Below are 26,831 nucleotides of genomic sequence, written 5' to 3' on the forward strand. Positions count from 1 at the left end.
TCCAAACCCTTCCTTTAAAGTGCAGGCATTGTACAGTTAGATACTAATCATTATTTTTTTTTCCTGTAACTTACCAGTCATATTCCAAGGAAAGAAAGTATTAACCACAGGCACTGAAATCAAAGTGACCCACCAACCTGTTCTGGCTCCTGCCACTGCACAGCCTCTATTGTAGCTGTGTGATCATCAATGGTGTAGGTGATCCTGGTGCTGGTAATGTCTACAGCACGAATTAAGCCCACCACATCTACCATGTGAACCTACAAGTAAACCAGATGGAAAAATACAATAATGAAACAGGGGGGGGGAAAAAAAAAATTATGAATAAAAAATAATAAAATAAAATAATACAAGTCAAAGCTTGTAAACTTTAGCATTTATGTAATTGCAAACCAACTTAATTTTATACATGTTTATGGCTATTAGTTACTTTTAAAGCTTCCCAAAATGCTCTCCATACCAGGGGGACTTCATAGAAAGTATGCCAATAAGGTCAACTAATACTATATCTATCATATTATGCACTATAGAAATCTATCTTTCAACACCCTGGCCGTATCCCACCAAGGTGGGGTGACCCAAAAAGAAAAAAAAGTTTCTCTATTTAACTTTAGTAATGTATACAGGAGAAGGGGTTACTAGCCTCTTGCTCCCGGCATTTTAGTCGCCTCGTATGACATGCATGGCTTACAGAGGAAGAATTCTGTTCCACTTCCCCATGGAGAGAAGAGGAAATAAACAAGAACTAGTATGAAAATAGAAGAAAACACAGAGGGGTGTGTAATAAATAAATAAATAAATAAATAAAAATAAAATAAATAAATAAAAATAAAATAAATAAATAAAAATAAAATAAAATAATAAATAAATTAATAATTAATAATAAAATAAATAAAATAAATAAAATAAATAAATAAAATAAATAAAATAAATAAAATAAATAATAAAATAAATAAATAAATAATAAAATAAATAAATAAATAAATAATAAAATAAATAAATAAATAAATAATAAAATAAATAAATAAATAAATAATAAAATAATAAAATAAATAAATAATAAAATAATAAAATAAATAAATAAATAAATAAATAAATAAATAAATAAATATAAATAAATATAAATAAATATAAATTATATATATATATATATATATATATATATATATATATATATATATTTTTTTTTTTTTTTCAACAAGTCGGCCGTCTCCCACCGAGGCAGGGTGACCCAAAAAAGAAAGAAAATCCCCAAAAAGAAAATACTTTCATCATCATTCAACACTTTCACCACACTCGCACATTATCACTGTTTTTGCAGAGGTGCTCAGAATACAACAGTCTAGAAGCATAAACATATAAAGATACACAACATATCCCTCCAAACTGCCAATATCCCAAACCCCTCCTTTAAAGTGCAGGCATTGTACTTCCCATTTCCAGGACTCAAGTCCGACTATATGAAAATAACCGGTTTCCCTGAATCCCTTCACTAAATATTACCCTGCTCACACTCCAACAGATCGTCAGGTCCCAAGTACCATTCGTCTCCATTCACTCCTATCTAACACGCTCACGCACGCTTGCTGGAAGTCCAAGCCCCTTACCCACAAAACCTCCTTTACCCCCTCTCTCCAACCCTTTCGAGGACGACCCCTACCCCGCCTTCCTTCCCCTATAGATTTATATGCTTTCCATGTCATTCTACTGTGATCCATTCTCTCTAAATGACCAAACCACCTCAACAACCCCTCTTCTGCCCTCTGACTAATACTTTTATTAACTCCACACCTTCTCCTAATTTCCACACTCCGAATTTTCTGCATAATATTTACACCACACATTGCCCTTAAACAGGACATCTCCGCTGCCTCCAACCGTCTCCTCGCTGCTGCATTTACCACCCAAGCTTCACACCCATATAAGAGTGTTGGTACTACTATACTTTCATACATTCCCTTCTTTGCCTCCATAGATAACGTTTTTTGACTCCACATATACCTCAACGCACCACTCACCTTTTTTCCCTCATCAATTCTATGATTAACCTCATCCTTCATAAATCCATCCGCCGACACGTCAACTCCCAAGTATCTGAAAACATTCACTTCTTCCATACTCCTCCTCCCCAATTTGATATCCAATTTTTCTTTATCTAAATCATTTGACACCCTCATCACCTTACTCTTTTCTATGTTCACTTTCAACTTTCTACCTTTACACACATTCCCAAACTCATCCACTAACCTTTGCAATTTTTCTTTAGAATCTCCCATAAGCACAGTATCATCAGCAAAAAGTAACTGTGTCAATTCCCATTTTGAATTTGATTCCCCATAATTTAATCCCACCCCTCTCCCAAACACCCTAGCATTTACTTCCTTTACAACCCCATCTATAAATATATTAAACAACCATGGTGACATTACACATCCCTGTCTAAGACCTACTTTTACCGGGAAGTAGTCTCCCTCTCTTCTACACACCCTAACCTGAGCCTCACTATCCTCATAAAAACTCTTTACAGCATTTAATAACTTACCACCTATTCCATATACTTGCAACATCTGCCACATTGCTCCTCTATCTACTCTATCATATGCCTTTTCTAAATCCATAAATGCAATAAAAACTTCCCTATCTTTATCTAAATACTGTTCACATATATGCTTCAATGTAAACACCTGATCTACACATCCCCTACCCACTCTAAAACCTCCTTGCTCATCCGCAATCCTACATTCTGTCTTACCTCTAATTCTTTCAATTATAACCCTACCGTACACTTTTCCTGGTATACTCAGTAAGCTTATTCCTCTATAATTTTTACAGTCTCTTTTGTCCCCTTTCCCTTTATATAAAGGGACTATACATGCTCTCTGCCAATCCCTAGGTACCTTCCCCTCTTTCATACATTTATTAAACAAAAGTACCAACCACTCCAACACTATATCCCCCCCTGCTTTTAACATTTCTGTCATGATCCCATCAGTTCCAGCTGCTTTACCCCCTTTCATTTTACGTAATGCCTCACGTACCTCCCCCACACTTACATTCTGCTCTTCTTCACTCCTAAAAGATGGTATACCTCCCTGACCAGTGCATGAAATTACTGCCTCTGTTTCTTCCTTAACATTTAAAAGTTCCTCAAAATATTCTCGCCATCTACCCAATACCTCCATCTCCCCATCTACTAACTCCCCTACTCTGTTTTTAACTGACAAATCCATATTTTCCCTAGGCTTTCTTAACTTGTTTAACTCACTCCAAAATTTTTTCTTATTTTCATTAAAATTTCTTGACAGTGCCTCTCCCACTCTATCATCTGCTCTCCTTTTGCACTCTCTCACCACTCTCTTTACCTTTCTTTTACTCTCCATATACTCTGCTCTTCTTATAACACTTCTGCTTTGTAAAAACCTCTCATAAGCTACCTTTTTCTCTTTTATCACACCCTTTACTTCATCATTCCACCAATCACTCCTCTTTCCTCCTGCCCCCACCCTCCTATAACCACAAACTTCTGCCCCACATTCTAATACTGCATTTTTAAAACTATTCCAACCCTCTTCAACCCCCCCACTACTCATCTTTGCACTAGCCCACCTTTCTGCCAATAGTCGCTTATATCTCACCCGAACTTCCTCCTCCCTTAGTTTATACACTTTCACCTCCCTCTTACTTGTTGTTGCCACCTTCCTCTTTTCCCATCTACCTCTTACTCTAACTGTAGCTACAACTAAATAATGATCCGATATATCAGTTGCCCCTCTATAAACATGTACATCCTGGAGCCTACCCATCAACCTTTTATCCACCAATACATAATCTAATAAACTACTTTCATTACGTGCTACATCATACCTTGTATATTTATTTATCCTCTTTTTCATAAAATATGTATTACTTATTACTAAATTTCTTTCTATACATAGCTCAATTAAAGGGCTCCCATTTACATTTACCCCTGGCACCCCAAACTTACCTACTACACCCTCTCATAACAGTTTCTCCTACTTTAGCATTCAAATCCCCTACCACAATTACTCTCACACTTGATTCAAAACTCCTACGCATTCACTCAACATTTCCCAAAATCTCTCTCTCTCCTCTACACTTCTCTCTTCTCCAGGTGCATACACGCTTATTATAACCCACTTCTCGCATCCAACCTTTACTTTAATCCACATAATTCTTGAATTTACACATTCATATTCTCTTTCCTCCTTCCATAACTGATCATTCAACATTACTGCTACCCCTTCTTTGCTCTAACTCTCTCAGATACTCCAGATTTAATCCCATTTATTTCCCCCCACTGAAACTCTCCTACCCCCTTCAGCTTTGTTTCGCTTAAAGCCAGGACATCCAACTTCTTCTCATTCATAACATCAGCAATCATCTGTTTCTTGTCATCCGCACTACATCCACGCACATTTAAGCAACCCAGTTTGATAAAGTTTTTCTTCTTCTCTTTTTTAGTAATTGTATACAGGAAAAGGGGTTACTAGCCCATTGCTCCCGGCATTTTAGTCGCCTCATACGACACGCATGGCTTACGGAGGAAAGATTCTTTTCCACTTCCCCATGGACAATAGAAGAAATAAAAAGAACAAGAGCTATTTAGAAAAAGGAGAAAAACCTAGATGTATGTATATATATATATATATGCATGTGCGTGTCTATGAAGTGTGACCAAAGTGTAAGTAGGAGTAGCAAGATATCCCTGTTATCTTAGCGTGTTTATGAGACAGAAAAAGAAACCAGCAATCCTACCATCATGCAAAACAGTTACAGGTTTTTGTTTCACAGTCATCTATATATATATATATATATATATATATATATATATATATATATATATATATATATATATATATATAAAGATATATATATATATATATATATATATATACATATATATATATATATATATATATATATATACATATATATATATATATATATATATATATATACATATATATATATATACATATGTATATATATATATATATATATATATATGCTTGTACATTCATATGTGATGTGACCTAAGCGTAAGTAGAAGTAGCAAGATGTACCTGAAATCTTGCATGTATCTGAGACAGAGAAAAGACACCAGCAATCCTACCATCATGTAAAACAATTACAGGCTTTCGTTTTACACTTACCGTCCTGCCAAGTGAGTGTAAAACGAAAGCCTGTAATTGTTTTACATGATGGTAGGATTGCTGGTGTCCTTTTTTCTGTCTCATGAACATGCAAGATTTCAGGTACGTCTTGCTACTTCTACTTACACTTAGGTCACACTACACATACATGTACAAGCACATATATACACACCCCTCTGGGTTTTCTTCTATTTTCTTTCTAGTTCTTATTCTTGTTTATTTCCTCTTATCTCCATGGGGAAGTGGAACAGAATTCTTCCTCCGTAAGCCATGCGTGTTGTAAGAGGCAACTAAAATGCCGGGAGCAAGGGGCTAGTAACCTCTTCTCCTGTATATATTACTAAATGTAAAAGGAGAAACTTTCGTTTTTCCTTTTGGGCCACCCCGCCTCGGTGGGATACGGCCGGTGTGTTGAAAGAAAGTATATATATATATATATATATATGCTTGTACATTCATATGTGATGTGACCTAAGCGTAAGTAGAAGTAGCAAGATGTACCTGAAATCTTGCATGTATCTGAGACAGAGAAAAGACACCAGCAATCCTACCATTGTGTAAAACAATTACAGGCTTTCGTTTTACACTCGCGTGGCAGGACAGTAGTACCTCCCTGGGTGGTTGCTCTATACCAACCTACTTCTTTCTTTCTTTCAACACACCGGCCGTATCCCACCGAGGTGGGGTGGCCCAAAAGGAAAAACGAAAGTTTCTCCTTTTACATTTAGTAATATTTACAGGAGAAGAGGTTACTAGCCCCTTGCTCCCGGCATTTAAGTTGCCTTCTACAACACGCATGGCTTACGGAGGAAGAATTCTGTTCCACTTCCCCATGGAGGTAAGAGAAAATAAACAACAAGAACAAGAACTAGTAAGAAAATATTAGAAAACCCAGAGGGGTGTGTATATATATGCTTGTACATGTATGTGTAGTGTGACCTAAGTGTAAGTAGAAGTAGCAAGACATACCTGAAATCTTGCATGTTTATGAGACAGAAAAATGGACACCAGCAATCCTACCATCATGTAAAACAATAACAGGCTTCCATTTTACACTCACTTGGCAGGACGGTAGTACCTCCCTGGGCGGCCGCTGTCTACCAACCTACTACCTATTATTATTCTTAATCATGTATAGCATGAATATCATGCAGAGAATTTGGATAAAAATGAAAAATGTGGGATCACCATTAAGATTAGTCTGCCCAAAATGCTCATGCATGCTAGTGGCTTTCTTCTGTACTTATTATTTTATTACATGTAAATTACATTCTGTAATACTGGAGAAATAGTTTTTGTTGACAAGAGAAGAGTTATGGAGTCGGAGGTAAAAGGGGTGGGAGTTGTTCCAGGAAAGGTTGAAGGGGAGGCAAAATGAGGTTCTGAGTATTAAGGGATTAAGCATCCAGCAGGATTGTGTAAGCACATTAGGTAAAAGTTAACGGAGAGAAGTGGTTTTTTAATATACATGGTGCTGTGAGCAAGGTATGTAATTTTAATTAAGGGATTCAGCAAAACTGGTTAAGTTAATAAAATCCTAGAGGTAGGAAGGGTAGTGCCTGTGACATGAAAGAGGGATAGGAATGTTGCAGCTGAAAGGTGCAAAGAGTGTGAAGTTGGCACACCTCTGGAAAGAGCAACTGATTTGGGGGAGGGAGGGGAGGTATCACCCTGGCTTGGCCATCAAGTTTACAAAAATAAAGCAGAAACTGTGGCTATCTACCTAGACAGGATGACTCAAAGAAATAGTAATTCATCATTCATTCAACTGCTGTCTTGCCAGAAGTGTGCTACATCACAATTCAGATTACCATCACTCTGCAACATCCTCAAGCCTCCTTCAGAGTGCAGGCACTGGCCTTCCAACATTCAGGACTCAGATTCAACTAACCAGTTTCCCTTGATCCCTTCATAAAAGTTGCCTTGCTCACAGATGTAAAGACTGCCTGGATATTCAGAAAAGATGTACTCTCTCAGCCACACTTGCTTAAAACAAACCTGAAACAGTTGGGCCACTTAACCTACCTTTAGTACCTATTTTTTTTTTCTACTCTACCTATCCCAGTCCTTTCTCTTTCCATTCTTGCCATCCCTATAGTTAAACAAAAGTAAACGTCAACAGAGAGAAATGATATATAGTTTCACCACACTACCTGCTTAATAAAATGATTGCCAAAATGTAGTAAGCTTTAAATTACCGCACTGCACTATACATACTATATAATAATTTTGAGAAGAAAATGAACATAATAATTTGGAACATAATCCTATTTTCCTAGGCAGTAGGTTGGTAGACAGCAACCACCCAAGGAGGTACTACAGCCTGCCAAGCAAGTGTAAAACAGAAGCCTGTAATTGTTTTACATGATAGAAGGATTGTTGGTGTCTTTTTGTCTCAAACATGCAAGATTTCAGGTATGTCTTGCTACCTCTACTTACACTTAGGTCACACTACACATGCATGTACAAGCATATACATATACACACACACCCAGTAGTGGCCACTGAAGTTGGGGCCAGGAGCCATGTCTCAACCCCAGCAACCACAACTAGGCGAGTATAACTAGGCGAGTACACCCCTCTGGGTTTTCTTCTATTTTCTTACTAGTCCTTGTTTATTTCCTCTTATCTCCATGGGGAAGTGAAACAGAATTCTTCCTCCGTCAGCCATGTGTGTAGTAAGAGGTGACTAAAATGCCAGGAGCAAGGGGCTAATATCCCCTTCTCCTGTATACATTACTACGCAATTTTAAGAAACTTTTGCTTTTCTTTTTAGGTCAAGCTGCCTCAGCGAGATATGGCCAGTTTGTTGGAGAAAAAAAAATATATATTGTTATTAGCTTTCTGTACATCACTACTTTATGTGCAGTGTACATCAATTTTCAGGTTTTACTGGGGTACACCCAAATGGCATAAAACCCAAGAAATGGTGAAATAAAAATGGTCAGAATTACGATAAGTACATAATACTATTTCACATTTGCTGTACTTACTTCCATTCCAGCTATCAGCAAATTGTCACCCTCAAAATCTATAATGTTTTTAATTGTCACCGGTACCAAGTTCTGGGAGTGTCGTGCCTGAGGAGTTGACCACAAAATTTAATTATCAAACTAATACAATGCAACAATTATTCTACTAATCTCCAAATATTATATTTTCATAAACTACGTTAAACACTATCTTATTTCATTATTATTAAGAGTAGAGCATTAAATACAGGCCCAATAAGTGAGCTTACTGTATGATTATTGGATATTCACCAAAAAGAGCTAAGCCCATATGAGTTACCGACTGCTAAAATATAATAAACTGTTAAACAAAATTAATTTAAATATAATGCTGTTAATGTGCAAGGAAAGTATGGTTCAGCCTTTCCTCACTTAGCAATATACTTGTTTACCGACGACTAACCAGCATGCATACCTAAATGTATATTAGAGCTGATCTCCTCTATTCTGTTCATTACAACATACAGTGGACCCTCGGATATCGGCCGTAATCCGTTCCAGATGGTCGGCCTAAAACCAAAATGGCTGAAGACCGAAATAATATTTCCCATGAGAATTAATGTACATATATACAATTAATCCATTCCAGACACCCAAAAATATTAACAAATACATTTTTTAAAGATTAACTATAGTTTTACATACACAAAACAATGAGAAAGAAACAAAGCACTAATTTTACTAATAAATGAACATTACATACCTTTGTTGAAGACTTGTTGGCATGGAAGGTGAGGAGGGGTTACTTCCCTTTGTCTTTTACCGCCACTAGGACCAGCTTGAGTCACTGCACCCCTGTCGCACAAAAAAAATGTCCACTCTCTGCCTGCCTACTATACTCCCTGCCTCCCTGCCTGCTACACTCCCTGCCTCTATGGGTGCCTGCCTTGAATTCTATCGTGTTTCTCACTTTCTTTACCAAAGGAACTTCACTAGGTACTTTCTTTGGGCCCAAGGTTGCTTATTTCGCAGTTGCACACAATCAATAACCACAAAAACAATGGATTATAGCAAAATGTTTGTATAAATGCACAGAGGCTTCCTCACTCACCCAGAGACACAGCCAGACCGACTCACGAATGTGGTGGAGCGGCGGATGGATGCATCCAATACATCAGGTAACCGAAATAAAGGCCGATAACCGGGATAGAGTTTTGGCCAAAAAAGTAGACGAAAACTGAATTGGCCGATATCTGGAATGATTGATAACTGAGGGTCCACTGTACAGTACACTACTGTATAAACGGCGTTAAGTGAGGAGAGGCTGTACTGTAGAGTACTTTAAGTCCCAAACTAACACAATGTAGCTCTTACATTTCTTATAGTAAGCAGTATAAAGAACACAGAACCACCATCTACTCACCTTTTTTTGATCCTGTCCACCTGGCGAGGCAAACTGATTCTGAGAGTTCATGAAGCCTCCATCATTACCACCACCATACCCACTATCAAATCCACCTGAAAAGTTGGCGATATTAACTAGGAAAGGAGAGGATATTTTCGTTCTCTAAATCACCCTACATAGGTGGAATACCCAAATATTAACACAACTGAAGAATTATATCCCAATTTAAAAAGAAATTTTTAACATACAACACAGCACATTAAGAAAAAAAAAAATGTAGCCTAGTTTCTCTGGATTAACCCCAAAGGTTTATTAAACCAGGTACAAATTTACACAATTTGTTGATATTTACAATTGTCTTGCATAGTAACGTGTAAATTACCTAGAATACCCCAAAAGTAAGGAAAAAACAATTTATTTCCACGGGTACCCTTGAAATACTTTTAGCAGTCTAATTATTATACACGATTATTAATAATAAGAATTAACCCTCTAACTGTCCAAACATAGATCTCTGTTTCCGTGCAGAGCGCTCCACCCTTGATTTTCTCCATAAGAAAGAATGTAAAAAAAAAAAAATGTAGATCTACATTCGAAGTGTTACACGAGCAAACGTAGATCTACGTTTGGACAGTTTAAGGGTTAAACACACTGCAAATGTAATGCATGAAAATGAACTATAAGAATACAGTGAGTAAATCTAATACATGAGAATGAATTACATGAGCATTAAAAGAAGAAATTAGCTGAATAGAAATTACATTAATGAGGTATAACCTCAAGAAATCACATTCCTTCTTCTCTGTGGCTTCACTCACTAAGTGCTTCCCAGTTCTTTTCCTGAGACAGGCCTCAACATGGTCAGAGAGTTCATTCCACATTTTCACTGCTGTGTAGCAGAAAGTGTTAGTGTAGCTTGACCAAGAATGCCAAGCAGTGTAGCTTAATTTCACTGGCATACTTATGTCCACTTTGGAAATAAGTCACTGACTTTTTTGGGTTATCCCAGGTTCTCTACACATATGCTGCTATGTATGATAATCTATGTAACTGTATTTGTGTATACCTGAATAAACTTACTTACACTTCCCCAGGATGCAGCCCACAACAACTGACTAACACAAGGTACTTATTTATTGCTAGGTGAACAGCTGTAGCAAATGAAAAGATGCATGACAACTTGCCCATCTCAACTCACCTAGGATTGAACCCACGTCCTCTTAGTTCTGGGCTTACCACAGAGCTAAAAAATTAATAAAAAATAAACCAGGCATACAAAAAATAAACCCTGTGACTGATGAAGTAGATCATCAAATTTATTAAAAAGGTATGTAGTATCCCTCAAGGGAATATGTACAAATAGGTTGCAGTATATATTAGTATCAACATATATGAATAAACAGCTCGGTTGCCCGTGGGTAACAGCATACTAAGATCCACTGATAAGAAACATCAATATGAAAAGCAATAAAGATATTATTAAACACTATTCATCAGTTCTCACCAAACCTATTAAAAAGCCAAACAATTGTATTACTCCAGCAGATTCACTGAAACAAGATATAAAAAAGACCTGGAAAACACTCATTTTCTGGGAACCCACAAATTGAATAAAAACTAGTGATATTGTCCTAGCTAAACCAAACGAAACATCACTACAACCTATTGATACAGTTAACGATATAAATGACTTCTTCTCAACCAAAGGATCAAATCTCGCCAGTAAAATCCCAGGTACCAGTGCCTGAGCAAGTGATTACTTAGATTACAAAACCCCACATTGTAATCTTTCCTGAGAATAAACTTTTGATTGGTTTGATTAATTGATTTACATGATTGATTGATATACATAAAGAAAAAAATTAAGACTATTTTCTTTGGATTATAAACTCCAGAGGGCTATTTTCATACTGACTGCAATATTCTACCATAAAACAATGACAAGTAGTCATGACAAGCTAGGATCACCCAACAAAGTCGAATACAACGATTTACAGTGGACCCCCGCATACCGTTGGCATCACAACGTTTAATCCGCATACCGATACATTTTATCGCTAAAATTTTGCCTCGCATACCGCTTAAAAACCCACTCACCGCTGTTCGTCCGAGACGCGTCCAATGTGCGCCTTAGCCAGCCTCACATGTTCCGCCGGTGGCATTGTTTACCAGCCAGCCTCCGCGGTAGCATCCAAGCATACAATCGTAACATTTCGTATTATTACAGTGTTTTTGGTGATTTTATCTGGAAAATAAGTGACCATGGGCCCCAAGAAAGCTTCTAGTGCCAACCCTACAGCAATAAGGGTGAGGATTACTATAGAGATGAAGAAAAAGATCATTGATAAGTATGAAAGTGGAGTGCGTGTCTCCGAGCTGCCCAGGTTGTATAATAAACCCCAATCAACCATCGCTACTATTGGTGGTACAGCTGCTGCTGCTGCACTGTCAGCTGCTGCTGCTGCTGTAGCATCGTCTGCTGCTGCTGTAGCATCGTCTGCTGCTGCTGTAGCACTGTCAGCTGCTGCTGCTGCTGCTGTAGCATCGTCTGCTGCTGCTGTAGCACTGTTGTTGGTGTGGCTTATTGAGAATATACCAAGAAACAATTAACCCCAGAGGATTTGCCACCCAGGATAACCCAAAAAAGTCAGTGTCATCGAAGACTGTCTAACTTATTTCCATTGGGGTCCTTAATCTTGTCTCCCAGGATGCAACCCACACCAGTCGACTAACACCCAGGTGAACAGGGAAAAATGCCTGGAACTAGTGCTCATATTGGTGAATTTAAAGCCAGCAAAGGTTGGTTTGAGAGATTTAAGAATCGTAGTGACATACACAGTGTGATAAGGCATGTTCTGGAAGAAAATACCAAACAGGACCTACAGTACTCAGGAGGAAAAGGCACTCCCAGGACACAGTGTCTCATCAGTCATTGCTGCATCTTCAATAAAGGTAAGTGTCATTTATTCTTCATTTAGTAGACTAGTACATGCACAATATATACTGTGCATGTACTACTCTACTATTGTGCATGTATCCTTCTCTTTGTGTGTAGGAAAATGTATATTTCACGTGGTAAAATTTTTTTTTTCATACTTTTGGGTGTCTTGCACGGATTAATTTGATTTCCATTATTTCTTATGGGGAAAATTCATTCGCATACCGATTATTTCGCATACCAATGAGCCCTCTTGCACGGATTAAAATCGGTATGCGGGGGTCCACTGTATTTCCACTGGGATCTTCGTGTTTAGATTTTTTCCTTATTGTGAAGTTTATTTACATGTTTCTTCTCCCAACTAAGATTTGTGTGATATGGGGCATTCTGGCAAGGTGATGTTTTTAAAACAGATAACATAAAAAAAAACAGATCTTCAATAAAAGTAAGTGTCATTTAATTGTGCATGCCTTTTTCAGTTTGTGTGTATTAAAATTAACATTTCATGTGGTAAAAAAAAAATTTTTTCATACTTTTGGGCGTCTTGCACGGATTAATTTTATTTCCATTATTTCTTATGGGGAAAATTCATTCGCATAACGATTATTTCGCATAACGATGAGCCCTCTTGCACGGATTAAAATCGTTAACCGGGGGTCCACTGTATATATATATATATATTATTTTTTTTTTTTTATTATCACACTGGCCGATTCCCACCAAGGCAGGGTGGCCCGAAAAAGAAAAACTTTCACCATCATTCACTCCATCACTGTCTTGCCAGAAGGGTGCTTTACACTACAGTTTTTAAACTGCAACATTAACACCCCTCCTTCAGAGTGCAGGCACTGTACTTCCCATCTCCAGGACTCAAGTCCGGCCTGCCGGTTTCCCTGAATCCCTTCATAAATGTTACTTTGCTCACACTCCAACAGCACGTCAAGTATTAAAAACCATTTGTCTCCATTCACTCCTATCAAACACGCTCATGCATGCCTCCTGGAAGTCCAAGCCCCTCGCACACAAAACCTCCTTTACCCCCTCCCTCCAACCTTTCCTAGGCCGACCCCTACCCCGCCTTCCTTCCACTACAGACTGATACACTCTTGAAGTCATTCTGTTTCGCTCCATTCTCTCTACATGTCCGAACCACCTCAACAACCCTTCCTCAGCCCTCTGGACAACAGTTTTGGTAATCCCGCACCTCCTCCTAACTTCCAAACTACGAATTCTCTGCATTATATTCACACCACACATTGCCCTCAGACATGACATCTCCACTGCCTCCAGCCTTCTCCTCGCTGCAACATTCATCACCCACGCTTCACACCCACATAAGAGCGTTGGTAAAACTATACTCTCATACATTCCCCTCTTTGCCTCCAAGGACAAAGTTCTTTGTCTCCACAGACTCCTAAGTGCACCACTCACTCTTTTTCCCTCATCAATTCTATGATTCACCTCATCTTTCATAGACCCATCCGCTGACACGTCCACTCCCAAATATCTGAATACGTTCACCTCCTCCATACTCTCTCCCTCCAATCTGATATTCAATCTTTCATCACCTAATCTTTTTGTTATCCTCATAACCTTACTCTTTCCTGTATTCACCTTTAATTTTCTTCTTTTGCACACCCTACCAAATTCATCCACCAATCTCTGCAACTTCTCTTCAGAATCTCCCAAGAGCACAGTGTCATCAGCAAAGAGCAGCTGTGACAACTCCCACTTTGTGTGTGATTCTTTATCTTTTAACTCCACGCCTCTTGCCAAGACCCTCGCATTTACTTCTCTTACAACCCCATCTATGTATATTAAACAACCACGGTGACATCACACATCCTTGTCTAAGGCCTACTTTTACTGGGAAAAAATTTCCCTCTTTCCTACATACTCTAACTTGAGCCTCACTATCCTCGTAAAAACTCTTCACTGCTTTCAGTAACCTACCTCCTACACCATACACTTGCAACATCTGCCACATTGCCCCCCTATCCACCCTGTCATACGCCTTTTCCAAATCCATAAATGCCACAAAGACCTCTTTAGCCTTATCTAAATACTGTTCACTTATATGTTTCACTGTAAACACCTGGTCCACACACCCCCTACCTTTCCTAAAGCCTCCTTGTTCATCTGCTATCCTATTCTCCGTCTTACTCTTAATTCTTTCAATTATAACTCTACCATACATTTTACCAGGTACACTCAACAGACTTATCCCCCTATAATTTTTGCACTCTCTTTTATCCCCTTTGCCTTTATACAAAGGAACTATGCATGCTCTCTGCCAATCCCTAGGTACCTTACCCTCTTCCATACATTTATTAAATAATTGCACCAACCACTCCAAAACTATATCCCCACCTGCTTTTAACATTTCTATCTTTATCCCATCAATCCCAGCTGCCTTACCCCCCTTTCATTTTGCTTACTGCCTCACGAACTTCCCCCACACTCACAACTGGCTCTTCCTCACTCCTACAAGATGTTATTCCTCCTTGCCCTATACACGAAATCACAGCTTCCCTATCTTCATCAACATTTAACAATTCTTCAAAATATTCCTTCCATCTTCCCAATACCTCTAACTCTCCATTTAATAACTCTCCTCTCCTATTTTTAACTGACAAATCCATTTGTTCTCTAGGCTTTCTTAACTTGTTAATCTCACTCCAAAACTTTTTCTTATTTTTCAACAAAATTTGTTGATAACATCTCACCCACTCTCTCATTTGCTCTCTTTTTACATTGCTTCACACCACTCTCTTAACTTCTCTCTTTTTCTCCATATACTCTTCCCTCCTTGCATCACTTCTACTTTGTAAAAACTTCTCATATGCTAACTTTTTTCTCCCTTACTACTCTCTTTACATCATCATTCCACCAATCGCTCCTCTTCCCTCCTGCACCCACTTTCCTGTAACCACAAACTTCTGCTGAACACTCTAACACTACATTTTTAAACCTACCCCATACCTCTTCGACCCCATTGCCTATGCTCTCATTAGCCCATCTATCCTCCAATAGCTGTTTATATCTTACCCTAACTGCCTCCTCTTTTAGTTTATAAACCTTCACCTCTCTCTTCCCTGATGCTTCTATTCTCCTTGTATCCCATCTACCTTTTACTCTCAGTGTAGCTACAACTAGAAAGTGATCTGATATATCTGTGGCCCCTCTATAAACATGTACATCCTGAAGTCTACTCAACAGTCTTTTATCTACCAATACATAATCCAACAAACTACTGTCATTTCGCCCTACATCATATCGTGTATACTTATTTATCCTCTTTTTCTTAAAATATGTATTACCTATAACTAAACCCCTTTCTATACAAAGTTCAATCAAAGGGCTCCCATTATCATTTACACCTGGCACCCCAAACTTACCTACCACACCCTCTCTAAAAGTTTCTCCTACTTTAGCATTCAAGTCCCCTACCACAATTACTCTCTCACTTGGTTCAAAGGCTCCTATACATTCACTTAACATCTCCCAAAATCTCTCTCTCTCCTCTGCATTCCTCTCTTCTCCAGGTGCATACACGCTTATTATGACCCACTTCTCGCATCCAACCTTTACTTTAATCCACATAATTCTTGAATTTACACATTCATATTCTCTTTTCTCCTTCCATAACTGATCATTTAACATTACTGCTACCCCTTCCTTTGCTCTAACTCTCTCAGATACTCCAGATTTAATCCCATTTATTTCCCCCCACTGAAACTCTCCTACCCCCTTCAGCTTTGTTTCGCTTAGGGCCAGGACATCCAACTTCTTTTCATTCATAACATCAGCAATCATCTGTTTCTTGTCATCCGCACTACATCCACGCACATTTAAGCAACCCAGTTTTATAAAGTTTTTCTTCTTCTCTTTTTTAGTAATTGTATACAGGAGAAGGGGTTACTAGCCCATTGCTCCCGGCATTTTAGTCGCCTCATACGACACGCATGGCTTACGGAGGAAAGATTCTTTTCCACTTCCCCCATGGACAATAGAAGAAATAAAAAAGAACAAGAGCTATTTAGAAAAAGGAGGAAAAACCTAGATGTATGTATATATATATATGCATGTGCGTGTCTGTGAAGTGTGACCAAAAAAATAATTAAATAAATAAATAAATAAATAAATAAATAGATAAATAAATATATAAATAAATAAATATATAAATAAATATATAAATAAATAAATATATAATTTATTTATATATATGTATATATGTATATATAAATAAATAAAAAAAATAATTAAATAAATAAATAAATAAATAAAAAAATAGATAAATAAATAAAAATAAATAAATATATATAAATAAATAAACAAAAAATAAAATAAAAATAAATATATATATATATATATATATATATATATATATATATATATATATATATATATATATATATATATATATATATATATATATATATATATATATATATATATATATATATATATATATATATATATATATATATATATATATATATATATATATATATATATATATATATATATATATATATATATATATATATATATATATATATATATATATATATATATATATATAATATCCAAGGGAAAGCACCAAATCCATACTATGTAATACAGCACAGATTAGGTATATTTCTACATACCATAGGTGTTAGCACAAGCCCCATACGTCATACAACAGATTTCAGCCAATTAATCATGGCTTGAATTAGTATACAATATTAAATTCATTTTACAGCTCAGATGACATTTTGTCGTGCAAATGGTAAATGTAACCTAACAACCTCAAATGAACCTAGGTAACTGTGTGATTGTACCAAAATAAACGTACAGTGGTACCTCCATATACATCTGCTTTGGAATAAATCCAACTTGGTAGAAGTCCTGTTTAGAAGCAAAAATTTTTGCTTGGTATACGACCTTTGTTTGGAATACGACTCGCGTGCTAGAGCCAGTGCTGATAAAGATACCGCCAATGATTTTGTTACAGAGTTTAGGGAATTTGTGGAGGCCGAGAGTTTTGGATCAGCAGGTCATCAGTAATTTCAAGAAACTCTACACTAAAGCACTATTCCAGAGGTGCTTTGAAGTGACCTCTGACACAGAGTTTTGGAAAGATCACTTTACTATCACCCATTGCATAACTCTCATTGACAAAGCCTGGCAGGAAGTTTTATACAGAACAATGAACTCTGCTTGGAGGAATCTGTGGTCAGAAGCAGTGGCTGAGAAGGACTCTGAGGGCTTGGAGGCTGTGTCTATAGTGGAAGATGTTGTCTCTGGGCAGGTCCATGGGTCTGGATGCGAGTGGTGATGTGGAGGAGTTAGTGGAGGGGCACAGGAGAGAGCTGACCACTGAGGAGCTGCAGGAACTTGAGAAGGAGAAGGACAAGACTAAGATGGATGCACTCTCTTCAGGCTCAGAAGAGACAGAAGAAACCCCCTACTTCATTAATACAGGAAATCTTTGCCAAATGGATGGATGTCAAAAACTTTGCAGAGAAGTGCCAACCCCCAACGAAGCCCAAATAAGCCATAATAGCACGGTCTGGAATGACCAGACAATGTCACATTTCCAAAACTTCCTGAGGAGAAGGCAGAAGCAAAGTTCTTTGGACAGATTTTTAATAAAAGTCAAACCTGGTGAGCTTCAACCAAGTCCAAATAGGGAAAAGAGACAAAAGAGAAGGGGATTCTCCTTCCAAACAATAACATTTCCTCCTCCTCCCTTCTCAGCACTATCCTAGTAGGCACTCGACTCTTTTCAGCAAAGTAGAGAGGTTAAATTTGCATTTATTTCATCTAATTCTTTTGTATTTATGTATGTATTTTATATTAAGCAGTATTTAAATTACATATTTTAGTATTAAGCAGTATTTAAATTACATATTTTAGTATTAAGCAATGTTTAAATTATTTTATACAACCCCATTAATGTATAATATGCCAATAACAATAGGATTATTTTTCACAGGAACGGATTGTTTTCCCTATATTTCTTACGGAAAAATTCATTTGGTATATGTCCTGTTTGGTACAAATCCAAGGTCCTGGAACAGATTAAGGACGTATACCAAGGGGCCACTGTACTTTCTTAACCTTACTCAGTCATCCATACTGACCCAAAACGCAGATGTGATTTATACAGATTTTGCAAAGGCGTTTGACAAATGCGATCATGGAGTGACAGTGTACAAAATGAAGGCCATGGGCATTACGGGGAAGGTAGACAGATGGATTTTCGGTTTCCTAACACACAACACAAAAAGTAGTAGTGAACAAGGAAACATCCAGCATCAGCGAGGTCAAAAGCTCAGTGCCCAAAGGCACTGTCCTCTGCTGTTTCTCATCCTCATAGCAGACAGACAAAAACACCCAGCACACTTTTGTATCATCATTTGCAGATAACACTAAAATAAGCATGAAAGTCACTATGGTAGAGGACACTGAAAAAGTACAGGAAGACATAAATAGGGTTTTCCAGTGGGCAGTGGAGAACAACACGACGTTCAATGGTGACAAGTTCCAGCTGCTTAGGTATGGAAAGAATGAAGAACTCAAAAGGAACACTATATACAAAACTCAAGAGGGTCACCAAATAGAATGTAAGGAACACGTAAAAGACCTGGGAATAATTATGTCGGCTGACCTTTCTTTTAAAGACCATAACAAGACAAAGATCACGACAGCCAGGAAGATGACAGGGTGGGTATTGAGAATTTTCAAAACAACGGAAATAATGCCAATGGTGACACTCTTCAAAATCGCTAGTGCTCCCTCACTTAGAATATTGCTCAGTGCTGACGGTCCTGTTCAAAGCAGGAGAAATATCGGAGCTGGAACAAATACAGAGATCGTTTATGGCTCACACTGAGCCTGTATAGTACCTAAACTACTGGGAACACCTGCAAGTCTTGAACATGTATTCATTGAGCGGAGGAGAAAGATACACGATAATATATACCTGGAAAATACTAGAGGGCCTGGTCCCAAATCTGCACACTGCCATAACAACATATACTGGAGTGAGAGATGGGAGAAAGTGTAAAATAAACCCAGTGAGGAGCAGGGGTGCGGTGGGGACAATAAGGGAACACCGTATCAATATCCGGGGTCCCAGACTATTTAACGTCTTACTAGAAGATATCAGAAACACGGCTGGAACAAGTACAAAAGCCTTCAAGAGGAAACTGGACAAGTATCTTCACCAGGTACCAGATCAACCAGGCTGTAATGGATATGTGGGACAGCATGACTCCAGCAGCAACAACCTGGTTGACCAGGCAAGCACCAGACGAGCCTGGCCCATGGCCGAACTCAGTAGATAAACTCTCGAAACTCTTCAAAGATATATCAAAGGTACCCATCTGTTAACATTTGGCCAGCCATGTGACACAGCTCAATACTAAGGGTTAATTTGTTCAGATATGCTGCTAAACAGTAATATTTTCAGTAATACTTCCCACAATAATAATTTGTACAGGAAATGCTTACTTCCTTTATGGTGTACTTAGGCTGTATGCATAGCAAAATAATAATAATCCTTATAAATTACATAATATAATTGGTCCAGGAATAGTTTGCATATTTGGCATACTTTATAGAAAGCCCCTGGTTATGCAAGTACATGTACTTTGGACAGCCTTAAGATTAACTTACAATAACTACAGACATTTATACGAAAAGGCGTATGACAGGGTGGATAGGGGGGCAATGTGGCAGATGTTGCAAGTGTATGGTGTAGGAGGTAGGTTACTGAAAGCAGTGAAGAGTTTTTACGAGGATAGTGAGGCTCAAGTTAGAGTATGTAGGAAAGAGGGAAATTTTTTCCCAGTAAAAGTTTAGACAAGGATGTGTGATGTCGTGGTTGTTTAATATATTTATAGATGGGGTTGTAAGAGAAGTAAATGCGAGGGTCTTGGCAAGAGGCGTGGAGTTAAAAGATTTGGGAGTTGTCACAGCTGCTCTTTGCTGATGACACTGTGCTCTTTTCTGAAGAGAAGTTGCAGAGATTGGTGGATGAATTTGGTTGTGCAAAAGAAGAAAATTAAAGGTGAATACAGGAAAGAGTGTATGAGGATAACAAAAAGATTAGGTGATGAAAGATTGAATATCAGATTGGAGGGAGAGAGTATGGAGGAGGTGAACGTATTCAGATAAGTGGATCAGCGGATGGGTCTATGAAAGATGAGGTGAAATAAATTATGAGGGAAAAAGAGTGAGTGGTGTTAGGAGTCTGTGGAGACAAAGAACTTTGTCCTTGATGTTGAGAGTATAGTTTTACCAACGCTCTTATATGGGTGTGAAGCGTGGGTGGGTTGCAGCGAGAATGCTGTCATGTCTGAAATGTGGGTGAATATAATGCAGAGAAAGTTTGGAAGTTTGCGGGATTACCAAAACTGTTGTCCAGAGGGCTGAGGAAGGGTTGTTGAGGTGGTTTTAGAGAGATGGAGCGAAACAGAATGATCAAGAGTGAGTCTGTAGTGCTCTAAAGGAGGTTTTTGTGCGAGGGGCTTGGAAGCAGGCAGTGAGCGTGTTTGATAGGAGTGAATGGAGACAAATGGTTTTTAATACTTGACGTGCTTTTGTGAGCGTAACATTCAGGGAAACCGGCAGGCCGGACTTGAGTCCTGGAGATGGGAAGTAAACTCTTAATGTTGCATTTAAAAACTGTAGGGCACCCTTCTGGCAAGACAGTGATGGAGTGAATGACAAGGCCACCCTGCCTTGGTGGGAATCGGCCGGTGTGATATAAAAAAAAAAAAAAAAAAAAAAAAATTTATACGATTAAGTTGGTTTATTTGAATGCTAAAGTTTACAGTCTCGGACATTTACTCTTAAAAATTTGGTTTATGATTATGAATTTTTAAGACAATTTGTTATTATGTATGTAGTGGTTATGACAAAGAAATAAAATGGTGATAGTGAAAAAAATATAAATGTTAATATGATTTGGATAAACAGGGTTGATGCTGATAAATTGGGTTTTAATAATTTGGTTATACAGAGTTTTGATCAGATGATGGAGATGCTCTATTTTTTCAAAGCAAGTGGCAGATTGAGAATTTTTTCGCATTTTCTGGAAGGGAAATCTTAATTTAGGGGCCCTTTACTAACAAGGAGTTCTTAGATAGGTCGAGTCAAACTTGTGGTATGTCAGAGGGGTATTTATTTCTTGTAATGTGTATGTGCCATGTTACAGCTCTCCAGGAGGAGTCGGAGTACTGGGTTGAAGATCATACCAAGTGTCCTACACACTGTATACATAGAATGCACAGCAGGTATGACTGTTCTGTAAAGCAAGTAATCTAAGACTTGAACAGTGGGGATGTGTGTGTTGTCTGTAACCTGACTGAATGATTATTTGAATAGCTGATTTCTGCAGGGTAACAACAGGTTTTAGGTGGTTTGCTGTTGTAGATCCTCAAGCACAGATACCATAAGTGAGGTAAGGATAGATTAGTGAACAGTATGAAGTGCGTAATGTTGCACGAGGAACAAAGTTGTGTATTTCTGTTAGAAGGCCCACAGTTTTAGAAATTTTATGATACGTGTTGGGTGCAAGTGTTGAATTGAACGGTGTATACCTAAGAATTTTCCCTCATTTTGCCTATGAGAGAATTATTAATTTTTAGCTAAACTGAGTATTTCCAGGTTTATTCCCAAACATGCAGAAGGTCTTGTCAATATCAAGAGTAAGTTTGTTGTTGACTGTATTGTAGAGAACAACTGGATCAAGATTAGATAATGTTGTGCCATCTACAAACAGGACTGGTAAACAAGTCTATTTAGGTACAGGCACACAAGTACAATTATCATGCCTAGTAACATATGTATAAATTACCCAGGATAGCCCCCCCCCCCCAAAAAAAAAAAAAAAAAAACTCAGTGATTTATTTCCAGTGGTCTTTTAATTCCACAAAGTAGTAGTTGGTGACTTAGGCCCATTATTATAATCATGGGTAGCGCTAAACCCGTAGGGGGCCATAAAGTACCCGTGGAATGGGAGGAATAAGCAAGTTTATTCTGGTACAATTACGTAATCTTTGGACAATTCCAATTCCTACATAATGTGCACCGCAATATAGCTAATTTGTGTTCCTACTATGTAATTAACACATAGAATTGGTAGCAATGCACTATCGATGTATCCAAATGTTAAATAAAAAAAAATTACCTAGGATAATTAAAAAAAATTAGGTAACTTATTTCCATAGTGTCAGACTCGATCCAATTAAAGGAAGGAGAGGTCCAAGAGCTTGAATCAAGAGCCCCTCTCTTGGTAGGGGGGGGTATCTCGAAAACGAATTAAAAAAAAGGCAAAAAAAAAAAAAAAAAAAAGTTAGAAGTACGTTAGGTTAAACACCTCACATGTGAATCAAGGCTACTGTCCACCTAGGCACTAACAGCCACAATACCTTAATTTAGAGGATAGATATATATCTCTTGATACATATATAATGCTGTTAAAACAGCTTACCTGCTGTGCTGTTCCACATGATTGAAAAATAGAGAGAAGGTGAAGGTTGTTGTCTGTATTATGGTGGGGTTTTGGCGGGAACTACAGTGATGCCAGATCAAACAATAATAACAACACTAATAAGGAAATATTATCTAGGTTCTACATGTGATCTGAAATAAAAAGTGAAATTAACTGAATAAAATATAGAAAGAACGTGAAGCTTGTTAAGCAAAATGACATGTGCAACTAATGCGACATTTTTATTGCGTCACATTTCGCCCTGAAGCCCTAATGGCTTGACCAAGTTACTGGTGAGCAAACACAATAAAAATGTCGCATTAGTTGCACTTGTGTCCTTTTACTTAACATATTAATAGTCAGTAATTCTACCAACATTATTACAATGTGAAACTTGTTGGCTGTGTTGTAGTGGTGTTGTAGAGAGAACTTCAGTGATGCCAGATCATACGCTAATGGCATCACCAGTGTTTTTTTTTTTTATCCAACTTTTACTCTATTAGTAAATAAAAGAGAGAGAGAATGTGAGGTTTGTTGCCTGTTTGTTTTGGTGGTGTGTTTTTTTTTCTGGGGGGAGAGCAAGTTTTATTTAGGTTTGCGCATGTCCCTGGACCTTGTCTGTGCCGACTCCGGGAATAATGTTGATTTAGGTATAGGTATACATAAGCACAATTATCATACCCATTAATACATGTGTGTGCAGATTACCAAGGATAACCCCAAAAATTTTAGACAAAAGACTTATTTCCACTGGAGTCCTTGAGTTGTTCTTACCTCCCCCAGTGAAAATCAGGGGCGCCATTAGTACGATACAACACAAAAAGTGTCAGGGGTTGAAGACTGTTCAACTGCCCCCTAGCACACATAACGGGGATTACCAATATACCCGTGGCTATCTTCAAGAGGGAGCTGGACAGACACCTGAAGTCAGTACCTGACCAGCCGGGATGTCGTTTCTACGTCGGTTTGCGTGCGGCCAGCATTAACAACCTGGTTGATCAGGTCTTGATCCACCGCGAGGTCTGGTCATGGACCGGGTCGCTGGGGCGTTTATCCCCGAAACACCAGGTATATACAGGGGACAAGAACAACTCAAGGACCCCAGTGGAAATAAGTACCTTAGACTTTCTTTGTTTTATCCTAGGTAATTAACGTGTCACTATGTATGATAATTACTTGTTATGCAGAAAATTTCTGGCAAATTAGGTCAATTTTGTCCCAGGATGCGACCCACACCAGTCGGCCTTCTACTAGGTGCCTATTTTACTGCTAGTTGAATAAGGACAGCAGGTGTCCGGGTTCGATTCCCGTACCGGGGATCGAACCACGGACGTCAGTGTGTGAGCTGAATACACTACCAACCCAGCTACGGGATACTGTATCATGATCAAATAAATCTTTGTTTTTGTTGTCCAGGGTCCTGGGTTACTGGAGCCGCTGCTCTGAATCTCTGTGTCTTTCACATCTTGATTTGCATATTATCATTACATTTCCTGTTGAGCGCCTAACTCTTATAGATCATACAGCGCCTGTGGAATGAGATTTAATCAGATCTGATCCCATGTAGGTATATATTATGTCCGGATAGGGACAACATATGCACTGTGAGCAGATTAGTTATCCAAAAAACCCAGCATTCACCACCTGATGATGGCTGCCCTTCCAGCTCCTGGTCCTCTGGTGTGTGTTTAACAGGTACCAGGTTTAGTGTGTACATCGAAACCTCACGATCCTCTTGAAATTGTTGATCTCTATCTCTAACTTCTAGGTCTGTTGAAGGAGTTGAGCTATAGCTCCTCGACCTATTGAGGGTTTTGAGGTATAGCTACTATGCCTTTCGCATGTATTGGGGTACAAGGGGCGGGGCTACGTGATATATTGCAAACTTAATTAAGGATAGTTATTTTTAAATAAATATATAAATTTGTGTAATGCTCAATGCTATTCCATTCCGCACTTAACAAACCATTCAGGTGGAGTAGATCTTGGGGAGCGATCCAGGTGAATATATTCACTCGAGCAGACAGTGTGCTGCACCAGTCGCTGCCAACTGAAATTCTCTAATATATATCACAAATTACTGGCTCTACTTGAAACGTAGTTTCCAGAAATACACTTGCGTATGCCTGCTAGCCTATACATGCGAAATGGAAACATCTAATTCCCGACCATTTTTTTTTTCAATATGGTTAGTTTGATAGCTGTGTTACTCATCTGGTTGTGTTAGTCGATACATGGGTATATAAGGGGCCTAAGGATTTTTCACTGTAATGAAGAAGAATGTGCATAACCCTGCCCAAATTACATCAAGCTGATTGGCCCTTTGGGAGGGACTTGAGGTAGTTGGTTCTTAAGGGTGGCTGGCAGTGAAGTGGTGCTCCACGGCGGGATTGTTGTTGCTCAAGTAGCCGGCAAACGTCGCAACACAGGCCAGGCGAGTCAACCAGTCTCATTAATGTTGCGAATTACTCTTGTAATTATTATTGATGACTTGCTCAGCCTTCCATTCACTCAGATAGTTTAATGAATGGCTAGCGTTAACAAATGTCAAGGTGAAAAAAAAGGTGAAAGGGATAGGGAAAGGAAGAGAGGAAGCTGTGTAAGTGGATGAATGTTCTTGATTGTAACTTGATAAACTAAGACATAAGCAATAACCAATGTACAGTAATATATACAATGTACAGTAACATATAATGTAGAGTTAATATATAATGTAGTTAATATATAGATTTTATATATATAATGTAGAGTTCACAAACAACATTAGATACTTCAAGACACTGTCACTAAGTGACATTGTTTGAATCACTGGACTGTCATGATCATGTATGATGGTGATACTGCCACTAATTGATATTGTCTGAATCACTGGACTGTCATGATCATGCACGATGGTGATACTGTCACTAATTGATATTGTCTGAATCACTGGACTGTCATGATCATGCACGATGGTGATACTGTCACTAAGTGACAATCCAGTGTCTGAATCACTGGACTGTCATGATCATGAATGATGGTGATGCTGTCTCTAAGTGGCACTGTTTGAATCACTGGACTGTCATGATCATGCATAATAATAATACTAAATTTATCCCGGTTCTATTACACTTTTTCCCTCCCAGCCCACAATGTCAGCGATGGCACAGGGTGTGCCGGACTCACGGGAGCTTCCACTGCAGGGACAGCGCCTTGAAGTTCGATCGCGAGGCACCTGTCAGGTGTGCCACAGGCAGTGTGCACTCAGTTCCTCAAGTTTCAACATCCGTGAGCACGGTGGATGTCTGGACACCCGGAGGGCTCCAGGTGGGAACAACCAACAGCCCCACCAGCAGACAGAGGTGACAGCTGCTGCGCCCTCACCTTTACAGAGGGCCTGGGATCTGCAATCAAATTGGCGTCCACCAGTACGTTGACACGTCCCCAGGGCAGCTCTCCTTCGGGCTGCTAGCGGAGTCGCTGATCTCTTGGGGAGGGTCGTTGGTGCTCCTGCAAGCAGCAGATCCTCGCGCAACCTGCTGCTGTTTGCAATGGCTGTCTGGCTGTCCTGCCGAGGAGGGACGGGCACCTAGCAGCATCTGTTGTTGGGGCAATGATACATTCCCTAGAATGTTTAATTGCTCAATTACTCTGTAATTTGTTCATGACGTATTTATGATTCATTACCTTTGTAACTTGTCATGACTGTGACCAGCTCTACCTGGAGCTAATTATCTTTGTAACTTGTCATGATTGTGACCAGATCTAATTCATTACCTATGTAACTTGTTCAGCTATCAAAACTTTGGGGTCCAGTCCTTGGACCCATTATGTACCTCTGTAATCTTGTATAGTCCTTGTGGCTTAGCGCTTCTTTTTGATTATAACAATAATA

At 38.5% G+C, this 26,831-nt stretch overlaps 1 protein-coding gene across 2 annotated transcripts in view; it reads right to left on the reverse strand.

Moving 5' to 3' along the window:
- RPA2 (Replication protein A2) overlaps positions 1 to 23,114 on the reverse strand; it is a 41,115-nt gene extending 18,001 nt beyond the window's left edge. For both annotated transcript variants that reach the window (XR_011393537.1, XM_070096907.1), the window contains exons 1-4: positions 22,958 to 23,114; positions 9,549 to 9,643; positions 8,168 to 8,254; positions 138 to 260 (exon numbers count right to left, since the gene is read on the reverse strand). Coding sequence is in view for 1 of the 2 variants with exons in the window: in XM_070096907.1 (XP_069953008.1) it covers positions 138 to 260; positions 8,168 to 8,254; positions 9,549 to 9,643; positions 22,958 to 22,976 (324 nt within the window). In the remaining variant the exon portion in view is untranslated. The remainder of the gene's footprint in view (positions 1 to 137; positions 261 to 8,167; positions 8,255 to 9,548; positions 9,644 to 22,957) is intronic.
- Between the last annotated feature and the right edge of the window lie 3,717 nt (positions 23,115 to 26,831).

This window comes from Cherax quadricarinatus, chromosome 55 (assembly GCF_038502225.1).
Source record: "Cherax quadricarinatus isolate ZL_2023a chromosome 55, ASM3850222v1, whole genome shotgun sequence".
NCBI lineage: Eukaryota > Metazoa > Arthropoda > Malacostraca > Decapoda > Parastacidae > Cherax > Cherax quadricarinatus.